Source organism: Medicago truncatula, chromosome 5, assembly GCF_003473485.1.
Source record: "Medicago truncatula cultivar Jemalong A17 chromosome 5, MtrunA17r5.0-ANR, whole genome shotgun sequence".
Taxonomy (NCBI): domain Eukaryota; kingdom Viridiplantae; phylum Streptophyta; class Magnoliopsida; order Fabales; family Fabaceae; genus Medicago; species Medicago truncatula.
The window spans coordinates 23,997,878-24,015,170 of NC_053046.1; the positions used below are offsets into that span (position 1 = coordinate 23,997,878).

At 35.1% G+C, this 17,293-nt stretch overlaps 2 protein-coding genes across 2 annotated transcripts; one reads left to right on the plus strand and one right to left on the minus strand.

Annotated features, from left to right (window-relative positions):
- Window positions 1–3,838: 3,838 nt before the first annotated feature.
- LOC11442126 (protein CHUP1, chloroplastic) lies at window positions 3,839–9,290 on the plus strand. Its single transcript, XM_003614361.4, has 9 exons — window positions 3,839–4,274; window positions 4,387–4,484; window positions 4,575–5,309; window positions 5,884–7,272; window positions 7,388–7,519; window positions 7,709–7,890; window positions 8,065–8,176; window positions 8,527–8,670; window positions 9,006–9,290. The coding sequence occupies exons 1-9, from the start codon at window positions 4,190–4,192 to the stop codon at window positions 9,120–9,122; spliced, it is 2,994 nt and encodes a 997-aa protein (XP_003614409.1). The 5' UTR covers window positions 3,839–4,189; the 3' UTR covers window positions 9,123–9,290.
- A 181-nt stretch (window positions 9,291–9,471) lies between these two features.
- LOC11442127 (uncharacterized protein At1g26090, chloroplastic) lies at window positions 9,472–13,388 on the minus strand. The gene is made up of 7 exons (XM_003614362.4): window positions 13,086–13,388; window positions 12,721–12,864; window positions 12,547–12,621; window positions 12,209–12,399; window positions 11,958–12,129; window positions 11,384–11,803; window positions 9,472–9,745 (listed from the first exon to the last, which is right to left on the minus strand). The coding sequence occupies exons 1-7, from the start codon at window positions 13,272–13,274 to the stop codon at window positions 9,614–9,616; spliced, it is 1,323 nt and encodes a 440-aa protein (XP_003614410.1). The 5' UTR covers window positions 13,275–13,388; the 3' UTR covers window positions 9,472–9,613.
- Between the last annotated feature and the right edge of the window lie 3,905 nt (window positions 13,389–17,293).

Below are 17,293 nucleotides of genomic sequence, written 5' to 3' on the forward strand. Positions count from 1 at the left end.
AAGTCGGTAGTTTTTCTACGTAGGGGATGATTTGGGTGCTTTTGAGTGAGAATTCTTGACCGATCTTTTGAAAGATGGTGATGTGAACCGATGTCTCATCATATTATGGTTTTAGTTATGTTTTGAAGTATTTTTCTTTGCATTTGAAGAAATTATAGAGGTTTTAGAGTGAATTACTCATGGTTTGAGGATTGTTTTGATTTGAGTCGCTGTAATTATATTTCTTCCATAACTACACAATTTCATAAGTGTTTTTAAGTCTTTTATGATACAAATCATGTAATTCGATAAAACAAGAGACCTCATGAAATTTATAGAAGCTACAAAGGTTTGAAAAAAAAAAAAACTTGAGAAAGGTATGTCCCAAGTTCCAAGCTCATATCAAGGATGAAAATCACTTAAAGAATGAAGAAAATAAGAAAAACAATTTTAACAATTTTTTCAGATTAATATAAATTGACAAAAACCAAATTATCCGATCTAAACCTATCTATAGATGAACAACTTCTGACCTCTAAAATCAAAACTAGGGAACACAATTACCCACTGACCACCACCAATCCATGACAAAAAGTTTATTTATAGAAGAAATGCCAAAAAGAGTAACTCCAAATAATGCATGCAATATTGCTTCCATATGCTTCAGTCCACCAAGTAAAGTTTAGTCTTTTTTTTTTTTTATCAGGTAGTTTGATGGCTAAAATTCACCTTATAAGGTGAATAAATGGGGTGTTCGGGGTTCCAACTCCAGCCCCTGCATAAAATAATGCATTATTCTACTAACTGAGCTATGCTCACGGGACTGTTAGTCTTTACTTTGATCAAAATGTATGTCATTCATTTATGTTAACTTTTCCATCTCTCATTTTAGATATAACCCACATATAAGGTTGCTATTGAACGAGACAACATTTGTCTAGAAAGTTTCTATTCCAGTAAATCAGACAAAATTGAAACACCTTGATCTAAAGATTTTCTGTGTGGGTCCTCTGCCAAGAGGAAGAATCATACAGTGTTTACATTCCATTTAGATTTTATTTTGAAATTTAGTTTATATTACCGCAGTTTAAAAAGTTTTTATATTGACAATAAATTATAACCATGAAATTATTATAAACATTTGTCTTTTATCATAATTATTTTTAAAAATCACACAAATGATTGATTATGATGTACATAATATAAAACTTTATACAGACAAAATCTAATTTAATTAATTATTCTTTGAAATTTTGTTTCAATACACATCATCACTATATAAACATTTTCTCCGTGTCATATGTAACTCACACTGAGCACATGCCTGCACGCGCCCTTCCATCTAATGACTAAAAAATACATATTTTAAAAATAAATAAATATAATATTTGGTGTTCGAACTCTGACCAATCAAGAGTTCTAATTCACAAAAATAAATTTTGGTGGTGGGTGGGGTTCGACTTATAATCTACTTACATCTATCATGGTGGACCACACCCACCATTGATACTTTATTATTGCGGCGGCATGGTTGGTTCAAATAAGGACGTAGGGAGATTTTTTCTTTATTGACAAAAAAATAAAATACGTGGGGAGATTTTGTTTGCATATAGAGCATTTCGGTATTTCTGAGTTTTGTTGGTCGGTCATTAAGTATGAAAACAAGTTAGGCTAGGAGCCTAAGACCTAACTTACATGGGTCAAACCATTTTTTGTTTGTTTTTAAATAGGGAAAATTAAAACTTTTTAACAATCTATTTAGCTAAAAAGATATGGTCATAAACTATGAAGTCCGGATATGTAGTATGTGTGTAGGTATATACGATACGAGTATATGTGTATGCAAAATTTAAAACTTGAGATACGATAATAAATTTTATAAGATGCTTTAATAAAATTTTATAATAAAACTTATATACATATAAAATGCCTGAAATAATATGCATTGATTATTCTTCATTAACAAATAACTATAAAAACCATAATTTACAAAATAAAATATAGGTCCTAAAATTTAATATTTATGATGAAAATAAAAAATGTATAGTTTTCGTATAAATCATATTCTATTTTTATTGTTAGGCTAGATATCAACAAAATCATCATTGAAATAATCAATGAAATAAATTTTATATAATGTTGACCTATTGAGTCTCCTATCTCTCCGTCTTCCACAAAATAAAAATAAAAAAATTTAAGTTTGATTTATCGAAAGACAATTCTACTCATTCACAATCTAAATTGAATAATATACATCTCCATCAAAATATCTATGATATGTATATAAGAAGTATCTTTTAAGTATCTGTATTTGTCTATGAAGTATTATATAAGTATTTTATAAAGTATTTTTTAAATATTTAAAAATTAATTTTGATACTTAATGAATACGTATACACGAGTATCAGGGGGTGTCGATATCTGATAGGAATACATCTTCATGTTTGTAGTATCATACATCTTCATGCTTCATAGGTTATAAATCATAAAAAGTCTTTTAGGCCTTCAAGGCTGACATATTTAAGTTAGGGAAAATTCTAACAAGGCATTGTTTAAGCATTTAAAAGTAGTACTCCATCCATCTAATATTAAGTGATACAGTTGACTCTGTCACACATATCAATTCATATGTTTTATCTTTAATATCTTTAATTATCTATTAGAAAAAATTATTAAAATTTAATATTTTGAAAATATTCATCGAGACGAATCCAACAACATCTTAATTGATATTATTTATTTTTATATATTAGTAGATAAATATGGTCAAAGTATGTCAAGTCAATATTTTTATATGCATTTAACTTGTATTTTCAAGATAAACTTTCTTTTTGGGGCACTTGTTAGTAAGACCCATATTTATTACATTTTTGAATAATTTAAATTTAGTCTACATTTTTTTTTTTACATATTTAAATTTATTATTATGAACTAAAATTGAAATATGATATTATATATTGTCAACTTCTCTAAAATGTCATGTTAAATATCTAAATGGAGTTTATCTCATTGATCTATTAGTTTGTTAGTCTATTTAAATATTTATCATATTACTTATTTAAATATATAAAGATGAAATAAACGATTAAATAGGCTAACAAGTTATATCATAATTTTGTAAAAAAAAAAAATGTTATATCATAATTTTGACCCAACTTCATATGTTAAGTTTTTAATAGATCAGACTTAGACCTTAGAAATTCTTGTTTGACTCAACTTATTTTCACTTGTATATGTCATCTAATCATTTAATGACATACCATTATTTATATTTAATTATTCTAAAATAAATTTAAAATTATAATTTATTTTAGGGTTAATTAAATAAATTAGTGGTGTTGTAGATGCATTTTCTGACTTACACCAAAAAGGACAACAACAATTTTTTTTTTTTGTCAAGTAAGCCTAGTGGCTAGAGCTCACACAATTTAATTGTGGAAAAGTGGAGTGTCCGGGGTTCGAACCCCGGCTCCCGCATATAATTTGCAATATCCCTGCCAACTGAGTTAAGCTCACGGGGATGATAACCACAATTAATTAGGAGGGAAAAGGAAAGCTAACAAACAACTGGCACATTAAATGAAAGAAATTAGAGAAGAATCGTTATCTCATAAGTTTCCCTTTTCTTTTTTTATTTCACATAAACTAAAGGACCAGACAGCAGTAAAAACAATTTTTGGACCAAAAGACAGTACTAAAATTTTAACCATAATTGTTTTGTTGTAATTTTACTGTGACTTGTTGTCCTTATGAATCTTGTTCCCATAGCTGGCTAGTTTTAACTGTAAATATAGATAAATAGATAGATATAGATATAGTAGTTGAGCAAAGAAGTTATGTTGTTTTGTATGTGAGAGTTTGTCAATCCTTTTTGTTCATTTTTGGCCTCTAGTTATTGGTGGCTGCTGTTTCTCACGTAATGTTTCATATGCTGATAAGATGATGATAAAGCCAATTGTGTGGAAAATACCACTGAATATTTTTATGCATATATACGAAGTTTCCTAACATAGCTTTTACTTAGTTTACCATTTTTTTTTTGTGTCTGCATGTGTTTCTCTTTTCTGTCCCAAATGGATTCTGTTTTATCACCCTGCCTTCATCACTGTTGAAGGAATAATCAGTTTTGGAAAATGGGTTGAAGTTAGTTCTTGAAATTATATTTGAAGGAATGCTTAATTTGGACATTTCTATTGCCTAAAGAAGCTTCATGATAGTAAGGTTAGGACTCATTGTTGCTGCTTCATTAGCAGCTTTTACTGTTAAGCAGCTCAATGTTGGAAATTCAAAATCAGGTACTTGTTTTGTGTGTTTTTATTTATTCATTTGATTTTGTTAGAATTCTTTTTTATTTATATTGGTGGTTAATCCTACGAACTAAACAACTTCGGCTACATTTTGGCTCAGAACATGGTGACGAAAGGTCTAAAGAGCATCGAGACGAGGCTGCAGAACAAGAGAAGGTCACTAGTATTACAGATGATTCTTTCGAACAGAATGATGATGTGAGTTCATTTAGCTGAATTTTATCTAATTTTAATAATTTTTTATGTTAGAAATAAATCAGGTAAAGGAAAGTTGTTTAATTTTTGCAGGGGGAGGAAGAAGAGGAGAAAGAGGAGGTTAAATTAATTAACAGCATAATCAATCGAGCGAATGATTTTGAAGATGATATTCTACCAGAATTTGAAGACCTTTTATCTGGAGAGATTGAGTTATCATTTCCTGGTGAAGAAAATAACGACGAGAAGGACAAAGTTTATGAAATTGAGATGGCATACAATGATAGTGAATTAGAACGATTGCGTCAGCTAGTGAAGGAATTGGAGGAAAGGGAAGTGAAACTTGAAGGAGAATTGCTTGAGTACTATGGTTTGAAGGAGCAGGAATCAGACATTGTGGAGTTACAAAGGCAGCTGAAAATTAAGACGGTGGAAATCGACATGCTTAATATTACCATTAATTCTCTACAAGCGGAGCGAAAGAAGCTTCAAGAAGAACTCACAAATGGAGCTTCTGCGAAGAGAGATCTTGAGTTGGCAAGAAACAAGATAAAGGAGCTACAAAGACAGATGCAGCTTGAGGCTAACCAAACAAAAGGCCAACTTTTGTTGCTTAAACAACAAGTTTCTGGTCTACAAGTGAAAGAAGAGGCGGGTGCCATAAAAGATGCCGAGATTGACAAGAAATTGAAAGCTGTGAATGATTTAGAGGTTGCTGTTGTGGAGCTTAAGAGGAAAAATAAAGAACTTCAATACGAGAAGCGAGAGCTAACTGTTAAACTCAATGCTGCCGAATCTAGAGTTGCGGAGCTCTCCAATATGACAGAGGTCAGACTCTTAAAATTGACTTCTTTTCTTCATTATCGAGTTTGAACATGGAATTTCTCATAAGTCAAAAAGCATAATAGTCTTTCTAAGTTTTGCATCACTTGGAGCTATAAATATTTATATCAAAGTTTTGGCATCGCTCTTTTGTCACCCTTTGTTTAGACAATCAACTGATTATTTAACAACTCAGTAACTAAGAACTGATAGTTTAAAGCACCAAACAACTTCGTTGAATATACAATATCAATGTAAAAATTAAGCATTAACCTACAAAGTGTCTTTAGTGTTTCAGGTTATTGCTTGTATTGCCATTTTGTGATTCTGGTATATTGTGCTGATCAAAGTTGTTAACCGAGCATACGACAATTTAGAAACTTCCTTTAGTAAATCTATTTGAATTAGTAGAAATTCTGTTTGACAAAATTTTATAAAGTTTGTATACTTTGTTCCGAGAAGTGGTCAAAAGTTATGTTTTATATTTGTATTTGTACATGATCAATTTATGTTATAGATATGTATCTTTAAATGGGATAAGTGTAATTTTATTTTAAAGAAGCTTCGTCTTGGACTGCAGACTGAAATGGTTGCCAAGGCAAAAGAGGAGGTCAGTAACCTGAGACATGCAAATGAAGACCTGTCGAAGCAAGTGGAAGGACTTCAAATGAATCGGTTTAGCGAAGTTGAAGAACTCGTATACCTTCGTTGGGTCAATGCATGTTTGAGGTATGAGCTAAAGAATCACCAGGCACCCTCAGGAAGACTATCAGCGCGCGACCTCAGCAAGAACCTTAGCCCAAAATCACAAGCGAAGGCAAAGCAGCTGATGTTAGAATATGCCGGATCGGAACGAGGTCAAGGGGACACAGATCTTGAAAGCAACTTCTCCCATCCTTCTTCACCAGGAAGTGAAGATTTTGACAATGCTTCTATTGAAAGCTTTTCTAGCAAATATAGTAGTGTTAGCAAGAAAACTAGCTTAATCCAGAAATTGAAGAAATGGGGTAAAACCAAAGATGATTCTAGTGTTCTTTCATCACCATCAAGATCTTTTTCAGGAAGTTCTCCAAAAAGGATGAGTATGAGTGTTAAATCTAGGGGTCCGCTTGAAAGCTTGATGATAAGGAATGCCAGTGATAGTGTAGCAATCACCACCTTTGGTCAAGGGGATCAAGAATCTATTTATTCTCCTGAAACTCCTAATACTGCTAGTGCTGGTCTAAGAAGAGTTACATCAAGTGACTCATTAAATTCGGTTGCTTCTTCATTCCATTTGATGTCCAAGTCATCAGTTGATGCGTCTGTAGACGAAAAGTACCCTGCGTATAAAGATCGCCATAAATTGGCCATGGCTAGGGAGAGCGATCTAAAAGAAAAGGCGGAGAAAGCAAGGGTTCAGAAGTTTGGGAACAGTTCAAGTTTGAATATGACCAAGATAGAAAGAGAGAGACCTAATATATCTTTGCCACCTAAACTTTCTAAAATAAAGGAGAAGCCAATTGTTCATGCTAGTTCAAATGATCAATCTGAGGATGGAAAGAATGTTGAAAATCAAACCATTAGCAAGATAAAGTTTGCCGACATTGAGAAAAGGCCTACTCGGGTACCAAGGCCACCTCCTAAACCATCAGGTGGTGGTTCTGTTAGCACAAACTCAAATCCTGCGAATGGAATACCATCTGCTCCATCCATTCCTCCTCCTCCTCCTCGTCCACCAGGCGGACCTCCTCCTCCACCAGGTGGACCGCCTCCTCCACCGCCTCCTCCAAGAGGCCTATCAAAAGGAGCAGCGGATGACGACAAAGTTCACCGTGCTCCACAGTTAGTTGAATTTTATCAATCATTGATGAAACGGGAAGCAAAGAAGGATACTTCTTCCTTGTTAGTTTCTTCAACGGGCAACACATCTGATGCTAGGAACAACATGATTGGGGAAATTGAGAATAGATCAACATTCCTCTTAGCTGTATGTTAAACTTTTCATCTATTTTATTATTTTCTCATTTTGGTACTTCTTAAGTAATGACACATTTTGGAAAAGTATTTATTTATTTATTCTCATCTGTGAAACATGTATATAGGTGAAAGCTGATGTAGAAACACAAGGTGATTTTGTCACATCATTGGCAACTGAAGTTAGAGCATCCTCCTTCTCAGATATTGAAGACCTGGTTGCATTTGTGAACTGGCTAGATGAAGAACTTTCCTTCCTGGTATGCATGCCTTTAGGTGTCATTTCTCATCATCACATATAATTCAATCCTCTAAATTATTTCATGCTTAGTGTAGATTATATGAGAAGGCATGAAACTTGGTACCTTCGTGCTTCTGATATTATGATATAGATACATATGATATACTGATATGTCGTCCATCTCATTTGATTTCCTATGAAATATAAGGTTGATGAACGAGCTGTCTTGAAGCACTTTGATTGGCCTGAAGGGAAAGCAGATGCACTAAGGGAGGCAGCTTTTGAATATCAAGATCTGATGAAATTGGAGAATCGAGTCTCTACCTTCGTCGATGATCCCAAACTCTCATGTGAAGCTGCTCTCAAGAAAATGTATTCATTGCTTGAAAAGTATGCATGCCTCTTTCACTTCCTACCATAGTATTTATCATTTTACTTACCAAGAAAAAGGATGGTTTGTTAATGTTGATAGCTTAATAAAATTGTCCATGAAAACTTTACACAGCTATTTAAATCACTTTCTGATAAGTGATGTCAAGTTTAAGAGGTTTGAAACATTTGCAGAGTGGAGCAAAGCGTATATGCATTGTTACGAACAAGAGATATGGCTATTTCACGGTACAGGGAATTCGGAATCCCAATAAACTGGCTACAAGATGCTGGAGTTGTAGGCAAGGTAATATATGCTTCTTAACCAACAGAAATACCAGTGTTCTATGACCATAAGAGAGGAAAAAAACTTGATAAGTGTACATTGAATACAAATCTAGGGACAAAAAGAAGGATACACTTTTAACTAAACAATAGAATTGGAGGAAAAATATATACACAAAACAAAAACTTTGGTATCTCATCTAAAAATAGCTCTAAATAAATAATATTGTTATACATTTGCTCTAGTATATACAATATGTTGTATATCTGATACCTTCACAAATCCTTTTGAGTTAAAACATTGCATACATTTGCATAGATGAAGTAGCTTATTATTAATCACATGCTGGTTGGTCTCATATCTTATTGTAGATAAAGCTTTCTTCTGTACAACTAGCAAGGAAATATATGAAACGTGTTGCATCTGAACTTGATGCATTATCTGGACCTGAGAAGGAACCAGCCAGAGAGTTCTTGATTCTGCAAGGCGTTCGTTTTGCTTTCCGTGTTCATCAGGTTCGAAATTTAGGCCACTTTTGTTATTTCCATATAAATCTAATACATAGATCAACGAAAAACAATAAAGGGGTTGACTAAGACATGTATTTTAGAAATAGAAGGTAATTAAAAAACCAAGCTATTTCAAGCTTGTTTACATTACTAACTCACCTCCCATAAGTAAAAAAAAGAAAAAGTAAACACTCACCTCCGCAAATGTACATTTGAACAATAGCAACCAAGTGTTCTCACAAAGACGAATGTACTTAATACACAGATCAATGTTAAAAAAAAACTATAATACATACCAAATACAATACTCTAATACTGGTGCAAAACTCTTTTGGTTTCAGTTTGCAGGAGGCTTTGATGCAGAGAGCATGAAGGCTTTTGAAGATTTAAGGAGTCGAATCCAAACCCCTCAAGCCCCTCAAGTTGGTGACGAAGATAGTAAACAACCAGAAACATAGAATACTTATCACAATTTTTTTTTCTTTTCTTTTTCCTCAATATTTGCTTCTGTATATGTTGCCCTTTCAGCTGTATAATTCATTCTGCTGCAATTTGCATAGTCTATACATACTCGATATTATACAGTGATACACCGATTATATTGTGAATGCTACTATGAAGTCCAAGATCATCGTCACTACTACTTGATTATGCTTTCTTAGAGCATGAAATTCAACTGAATAATATTCATTATATTCAATTGTTAAGCATTTTAGTAAGTATTTCAATGAAATCTATATGAGATCATTTTTATCAGAAAGATAGATCATGAAGGCCTATAAATATAGATGTGAAATTTAAAGGAGATAATGAAAAGTGACACATTTCCTTTGCATAATTTACTTTTTGCCCAATTCATGCACAAATGTGCAGTGAGAAAAACCGCCACTGCTGTAACATTAATAATCCTCAGCATAAAAGGTGAGAAGGGAAAGTAAAAAGATTAGAATTATTTTAATGTAATTACAAGACTTCTGTCTTGGAATTTGGCTCCGCCAACCTTTCCTTGAATTTCTTGAGGCAAAGGGATGACACGCCTTTGATCTCCGGCTTCTACCAAAAGCTCAGATCCTCCCCTATACTGCATTTATTTTAAACGAAAGAAAAAAGGGCTTGTTAATTCTCAAATGTTCTCCATAACATAATGCAAAAATTTGCACCATGTGAGAAGTGCAGAACTTGTGATAGAGAAGCACAATATAACCCATATGACAAGTGTCAAACACAAACACATAGCTTACATAGAATTCAAGTTATCCAGATGAACAATAAAAAGTAAAATCAAATAAAAAACCAAGCGATTTGATCTTTAATGAAATTGAAAGGTACCAAAATTTATACAATATGGAGGGCAACTGAACTCCAATGGTTTGGTCTAATGGTAAAAAACAAGCATTAAACCAGGAGGTTCCAGGTTCGATCCTCCCCTATATGGGAGGAGAGGTAAATGTAAATACTTTTGTAAGTGCTCTTTAAGATCTTCCCTACCTTGGATTGACGCACCATTCCCCCTCAACCTAAATTAAAGATTCCCAATATAAAAATATAGAGTGCAACTCCCCAAAGTAAGAAATTAAGGCCCGAACTACAAAAAAAAAATAGACTTACAAACTTAAAGGGTCTGCAACCTCCCTAGTCAAATGACTCCCAAACTGTACCACATAAATTGCCTACCCTGCTATTCGGTACCAATGGTTTGGAGGCCCAGTTAGAGTACTTTCGCCTTTTAGGCTTGACACTCGGGGGATATGTTCGGTACTAAGGTTTGAACCAAAAGAGGCTGAACATACCCCCTGAGGATGACTGACCAGGATCACTAGACTAGAAACTGACCATGACAAACATTCGCCAAGCTTTACACAGAAAGGAGGGGCGACTTAAAGGGGTAGGACAACCTAAAGTCACAATCCTCCCCGTAATTGTTCAGTGCTCAGCTGGCTCAAGGAAAGCTCCAATGGTAAAAAGGCTTCATCTCTACACAACAAGCCACAAGTCCGTCTTCCGTACCTAACCTAATCATTGTCAATCATCAGAGAATATTTGGTGGAGACGGTATACCTAAATTAGGGTTGAACCTGACAAAAGGAGGGGCCCATACCCTAGACTTGGGACGCCTATAAATGGAGAAAGGATGGAGAGAGAACACAGACTTCATATAATTCTCAAAATACTTATCTCCCAATTTGGCTAACCATTGACCCTTGACGGTGACCTAGACTTGTTTCTTGGACAAGAAAACCGAGCCTCCTCTCCTCTCCTCCCTCTCATGATTTATAACAGTCACATCCTTCTTCTAACTAACCTGCCATATGGCTAGTTTGTTACAAAATTCATCTCATCCTCTCACAGCGCAACTAAGGGTCTATCAGAGATGTGAACAGTTCAATAAATAGTTCCAACATCTATTTTGCAAGTTAAGAAATTTATTTACCAGGAATTTGACAAAAACGTCTATGAAAACAACATACTCTTCTCATCATCTACAATGTCCATTTTATTTATGTAAATAAATCTGTGCTCATAATGATGAATTGAGACCTTAGTAATATTTATTTTGTTTTTAGGGGCAAGAAGATAATACCATCTTTTTTATTTGAACCAAAGCTAATAACCATCTTATTTCTCATAAAATATGTCAAAATGAGTGAGTGCCATGAAGAATATAGTAAAAAGGAATTTACAAAATATAAAATGCACGAGAAAGGAGGATATTGCATACTTGATATAGCTTAATCTCTGATTTGTCAAAACCTGGCATGAAGAGAGTAACCGATTTTCTTATGACATCAAATTTAACTGATGATGTCATATTACTGGATTGGCTTGATAGTGAAGTAAGAAATTGCCTAGCATCTTTATTCACAGTGTCCAGTAAAACTTTGTTCCAATCGATTGGGCTATTTACTAACGGACTTGAGATGAAAGCAGAAGGCAAGGGAGAAAGATCTTTCTTTGCTCTTTCGAATGATTCTGCTTTTGGTTGCTGAGAGGAAATTCCAAAAGCGCCTGAAACTTGAGCACCAGCCTGAATTGCACACCCCCAATAACGTGATGCAGAATTGACAGAGGTTGGATTGTTAGGATCCATCACAAGGAGGCAACCAAATTTCTGTGGATTTGAGAAGGCAGAAGATCCTTTCTGGACAACACATAATCAAAAAAGAACTTTATGTTGTTTTTGCCAACAGCAATATCAACCGATCTTTATCCATTGTGTAGGGTCGGCTACATAGATCAAATGACGGCGTAATGTTCTATCATTAATATAAGTATTAAATAGTGTTTAATTTTACCTCCAGAAGTTGATCCAAAGTGTCCCATGTTTCTGAACTCATCCTCCCATTGAAATAAGATCTGCTGCTATTTATTTTCATGGCTTCATCCACAAGTCTCAGGAGTGAAGGAGCAGCCAATCTACCAATTTCAGTTTTCTCAGCCAATGTGCGGATATATTTTAAATACAACCTACAAAATCGAAGTATCAAACGAAAGAAAATGTCAAGGATATGTTTGTCTGTGAGATAAAAAGTAGCAATTCCAAAACCTTGCTTTACTGCTTCCACCCATGATTCTCAAGGTTTCCTCGCTGCTGACACCATCGTATATTATTACGTCAAATTTATCTTGTTCACTCTTTGAAGACGGCATCCCCAAAAACCCTACAAGCCTCTCAAGTGCAAGTACCGAAAAGATCGAGTCCATTCCAGGAAGGATGCCAAGCTCCTCTCCCACAATCTATTATTTGGCACAAAAGAGGAAAACATAGTCACATCCAAAACCGCAACCGCAGTTTGAAACCTTGATAAAAATTTGATGAAAAGAATAAATTCCCATCATAAATATAGATAGAAAAATATCACAGAAAACATAGTACGTACCCACCCCTCCAAGTGTGCCTTGAGTCATATTAAGCTGGGCATCTGCTTGCTTCAAAAGCTTTAGGGGTTCAAGAAGCATCTGCACTTACAAAGAAACTCATAAAACATCTTTTCACGCCAAAATAAAAATGTACACAAAGTGATATATAGAGGGAGGAAATGGAAAAGCGACACACACTTTGGTTGTTTCCAACCTAACAGCCGAAAGGTTCTTGCTGCATTCCACATAGGAAGTTCCAATCTTACAATTGAGTAGATAATCAGCAGTGATGTCTTGGCTATGTATCACTAAACATGTGTTCAGTCCAGCCATTGCAAAATGCTGAAACATCAGACGCAAAACAAAAAAGTAAAAAGATTAAATATGGTGTGTACAGGTTCAAACCACGCCCTGAATATATTATGCAATGTCCCTACCAACTAGCTAAGCGAAACTCACATGGACCAATTTCTGATATATTTACTATTGCTGTATGACACTAATACTAATTCAGAAATTGGAGGTCCCAAGACTAATCTATTATTGAACATGTAAAGTTGTACCTGAGCGGCGAAGATAGCGGCGGTGGTTTTGCCAGAGCCACCTTTGCCGAGAAAAGTGAGTAATTTAGTTGAAGCAACATCCTCGGAAGAAGAAGAAGAAGAAGAAGCTACTGCCATAAGGGGTTTTGTTCGAACAGAAGTTGAACGACAAAGAACCGGAAACGTGAAGCTTGAAATTGAACCCATCATCCAATCCAAAGCTAATCTTAAACGTACGCCTGCGTGTATCAATTCAGTTCAATTCAATATACACCACCATTGTTTTCTTTTCTTTTCTTTTACACTCATTCACTTGTCATTCCAATTTTACTTTCATCAAATATTTTTGGGTAAAATATGTTTTTCATCCCTGTAATTATGGGCCATTTGATTTTTCATCCTCAGCTTACTAATCCTCCCATTTTGCTCCTGTAATTACTAATCATTTGAAAATTCGTCCTAATTACAAAATTTTGCTGAGGTGGAGGGTGATTAGCTACGTGGCACTTGGTGACTGGGGTTTTGGCAGGACACATCAGCAGATGGGGAGGGAAATGACAATTTTGCCCTTAATGAGTCTGGTTTCGCACGGAATGACCGTTTTACCCCTGCCTCCTTCTTTCCTTCTTCACGTATTCTTCTTCTCTTCTTCTCAATCATACTTCTTGCTTTCTGAAACCCTAAAACATCCACTCTTCTTCTCCATTGAACCTTCAGTCGCATTCCCTCATCTCAGATTTACTTTCTCCAGTTCGAAAATGTCAACTGGAAACAGCAGTACAGGGTACACGTATGGTTCTTTATTGTACGGTGAATTCGAAACTTCCTGTGGAATGCTTCCAATGTGCCGTTGTGAGTTGCCCATGGTCATCTACATTGCTAACACAAGAGCGAATCAAGGACGTCGATTTTGGAAGTGTCGCAATTGGATGAAAAAAATACATGTCAGTTGTTGATTTGGGATGATGAGCTTGCTGCTGGTACAAGGTCAATGGTTGAAGTGACATCTAGGATGGCAGTGACAGAAGAGAAGGTGAAGGTTGAGGAAGAAGTGGAGTCTAAAGAAAAGAAGTGTAATTGTGTTGAAGCTATGGAAGGAATTTATGACTTGAAGAAAGATAAGTGGAAGAAGAAGATGTTAGCTGAGAAAAAGAAAGTGGCATGGCTGAAGTGGAGTCTGGTGGCAAGTTGGGTTCTCTTTTGTGTGTTTTATGGAAGAAAGTAATGGCTGAAGTTGCATCTGGTGGCAAGTTGGATTCCGATTGCAGTGTTAGTTTGTTTAAGTTAGGGTTGTAGTTGGTTGTTATGTAATGAAGTGGATCCATTGGTAGTGTGTTTATGTTTAGGCTTTATGTTTAGTTTGTTAAGTGTTTGTGTGTTAAGTGTTGTAATTCAATATAAATGAATGTGTGTTGTATTTCAATCTAAATGAATTGTAATGTGATTGCAAGAAAGTGTTTAAGTTTGTGTTTTTACAGAAGCATCAATCACTTTGTGCAACAAAGATGGTGTATCCCATGATTGTAATGAAATAGAATAACATTTACTCAAATAGCATAACATTGTCATCAAAGGAAGAAACATTTAAGGTCTAAGCCATACATTGTCATCAAAGGAAGAAACATTTAAGGTCTAAGCTAATATGTAAATTAGCATCAAAAGATGGCTAAGCTAAACATTTAAGGTCTAAGCCAATAGGTACATTAACATCAAAAGATGGCTAAGCTACATAGATAACTTGGTCCAAGCCACATATTACACCAAAAAAGACAACATCAAAACATTGCTAGCCCAATTAAACATATTTAATTGTGTCAATTTTTTTCAACAGGCCTAAACAGGATCCATCTTTAGCATCACCAGCAGCTTTTGAAGTATCACCAACAGTTTTTGAAGTATCACCAGCAGTTTTTGTAGCATGTTGTGTCTTAGCATGGTTATCATCATCTGCCACTTCAATTGGATCATCTATTGCTTTTCCAGGCCCTTTGAAGTTAGCATTATTTTTCCAAGCAGTCCTACGACTTCTCCTCACCTTAGTTGCTGGATTTGGTGGACGTTTCTTTAAGACAGGTTCAATAATTGTTTTCACAATGGTGTATGGCTTGACAAATGTTTTAGAAGTAAATGTTTGAGAAGTTGGTGTAGTGTTGACTGTTGTGTTGACAATTGCAGATGGGTTAATGATGTTGTGTGTGTTTTGGGCAGTCTTGACATTTGTGGAAACTATTGTAGTTGGTTTGACAATAGTTTTGGAGGTTGGAGCAGAATGAACATCGGTATGAACCTGTGCAGTGGGGTTGACAGTTGTGGATGAATTTGGTTTCATGTAGGTTGACATAAATGCAACTGTAGGTTTGGTGATTGGAGCTTTAACTGGTCTGGAAGGAAGAGAATGTGCAGGTGCAGGTGGCTTGAATTTACCATTGCACATAGCAGATTTAACCAGCTTCCTTTTCTTATTCCCATTTACCCCCACTTCAGTGTTTGTTGATCCAGTACCAACACTAAAACTGCCTTCAGTAACTTCTGTTTGATTTCCTTGAGTTGATGTTTTTCTCTGTCAAAGTAGCATATAATAAACAAATTAGTAGCATATAATAAACAATTTACCTTCCTTTGAACTTTATCAACTTTTGTTTGATTAGTATCAAAACTTTGACTTGTTTGAGTCTGAATTGGATTGGCCCCCCCACTTTGACTTGCTTCAATTTGAACTGGATTGGCCCCTCCACTTTGACTTACTTCAGTTTGAACTGGATTGGTCTCCCCACTTTGACTTGCTTGAGCACTTTGTGTTTCATGTTGAGCAGACTGTTCTTGAGAGACTTGAGCACTTTGTTGTTGTGTTTGATTTTGCTTCTTTGGTTGTTTCTTCTGTTTGCAAATTATAAATCAATATAGTTAGAGATAAACTGACAAGAAATATTGATCAATATTTTGACAGAAGTAAAATACCTTTCTTTTTTGTGCTTCTGGGTTCATTGTCTGACTTTTGCAACCTCTAGCATTGTGACCACAACTCCCACATCTTGTGCACTTGTACTTACTAGCACCTCTGCTAAATTTCCCACATGATTTTGCTGGCTCATCAGGCTCTCTCCTCCTTAGTTTCTTAGGTCTTCCTGGTCCTTTGATGTACACAGGAGGAAGCATCTCCTCACATTCAACTTCAGGCCACATATCTTGACCATTTATAGCACTCACATTGAAGTTATAACATGCTTCATACTTGCTCCTAGTATACCATTCAGAAACATAGCCCTCTGGGTTTTGGTCTGTCTTAGACATTGCAACAATAGCATGTCTGCAAGGTATACCTACTAGCTCCCAAAAATTACAACTACAAGTTCTTTTCCCCATGTTCACAGTAAATCTCTGCCCACCACCAATCATTTCAACCTCAAACTCCTCACCATTTCCCCAAGTTGCAATCCAATTACCAGCCTTTTGTATCTCAGTATTCAGTCTTTTCTTAGGCATAGGCATGATATTTTGTTCCCATTTACTAAGTTTCTCTCTAAGGCTTGATATCCTATTCATAATATAAGTTCTAATCCACTCAGCCATTGTTAGTATTGGTTTGTCCCTAGCTAACAAGATTGTTGCATTAAAAGACTCAGATATATTATTCATCAGCACATCACACTTGGGATAATAGGAGAAGGCATGCTTACACCATAATTTTGGGTTGTGACCTCTCAGCCATTCCCATGCAGCATGATCAACCTTCTTGAGCTCATTCATCTTTGCATCCCAAGCTTTATTCATGAATAGAAAAATACAAATTAAAACTCATCATCATTATGAATATTATGAATACTAATAATAACATAATCAAGATACCTTGGAAATATGTTGCCTTTGCTGCTCCCATCATCAAGTCTCTAATCAAGGTCCCTCCTCCAAACTTCTTCTTGAAGTTAGCATATAAATGTCTCAAACACAGCCTATGTTCAAGCCTGCCAGACCATTCTTCTAAAACTGGAATCAATCCCTAGAGTACACACATAGCAAAAGAAAACATAAGTACACACAGCATAACAAAACATAAGTACAAATTAGTCTCAAAACATAAACTATTTACCTTTTGTTGGTCTGTTATAAAGACCCATCTCCTGTCAGTGCCAATATCATTAAGTAGCAATGTCAAGAACCATCTCCAAGCTTCATTAGTCTCATTCTCAACCACTCCAAAAGCCAATGGGTAATACTGATCATTTGCATCT

What these genes read in the sequence shown, in the direction of transcription:
- LOC11442126 (XM_003614361.4), top strand. Translation starts at nt 4,190, where the DNA reads ATGATAGTAAGGTTAGGACTCATTGTTGCTGCTTCATTAGCAGCTTTT. An exon ending in GATCAACATTCCTCTTAGCT is followed by an intron (nt 7,273 to 7,387) that starts GTATGTTAAACT and finishes ACATGTATATAG; the next exon opens with GTGAAAGCTGATGTAGAAAC. An exon ending in ATGTATTCATTGCTTGAAAA is followed by an intron (nt 7,891 to 8,064) that starts GTATGCATGCCT and finishes AAACATTTGCAG; the next exon opens with AGTGGAGCAAAGCGTATATG.
- LOC11442127 (XM_003614362.4), bottom strand. Translation starts at nt 13,274, where the DNA reads ATGATGGGTTCAATTTCAAGCTTCACGTTTCCGGTTCTTTGTCGTTCA. An exon ending in CCGCTATCTTCGCCGCTCAG is followed by an intron (nt 12,865 to 13,085) that starts GTACAACTTTAC and finishes CTGATGTTTCAG; the next exon opens with CATTTTGCAATGGCTGGACT. An exon ending in CAGAGATTAAGCTATATCAA is followed by an intron (nt 9,746 to 11,383) that starts GTATGCAATATC and finishes AAATAAATGCAG; the next exon opens with TATAGGGGAGGATCTGAGCT.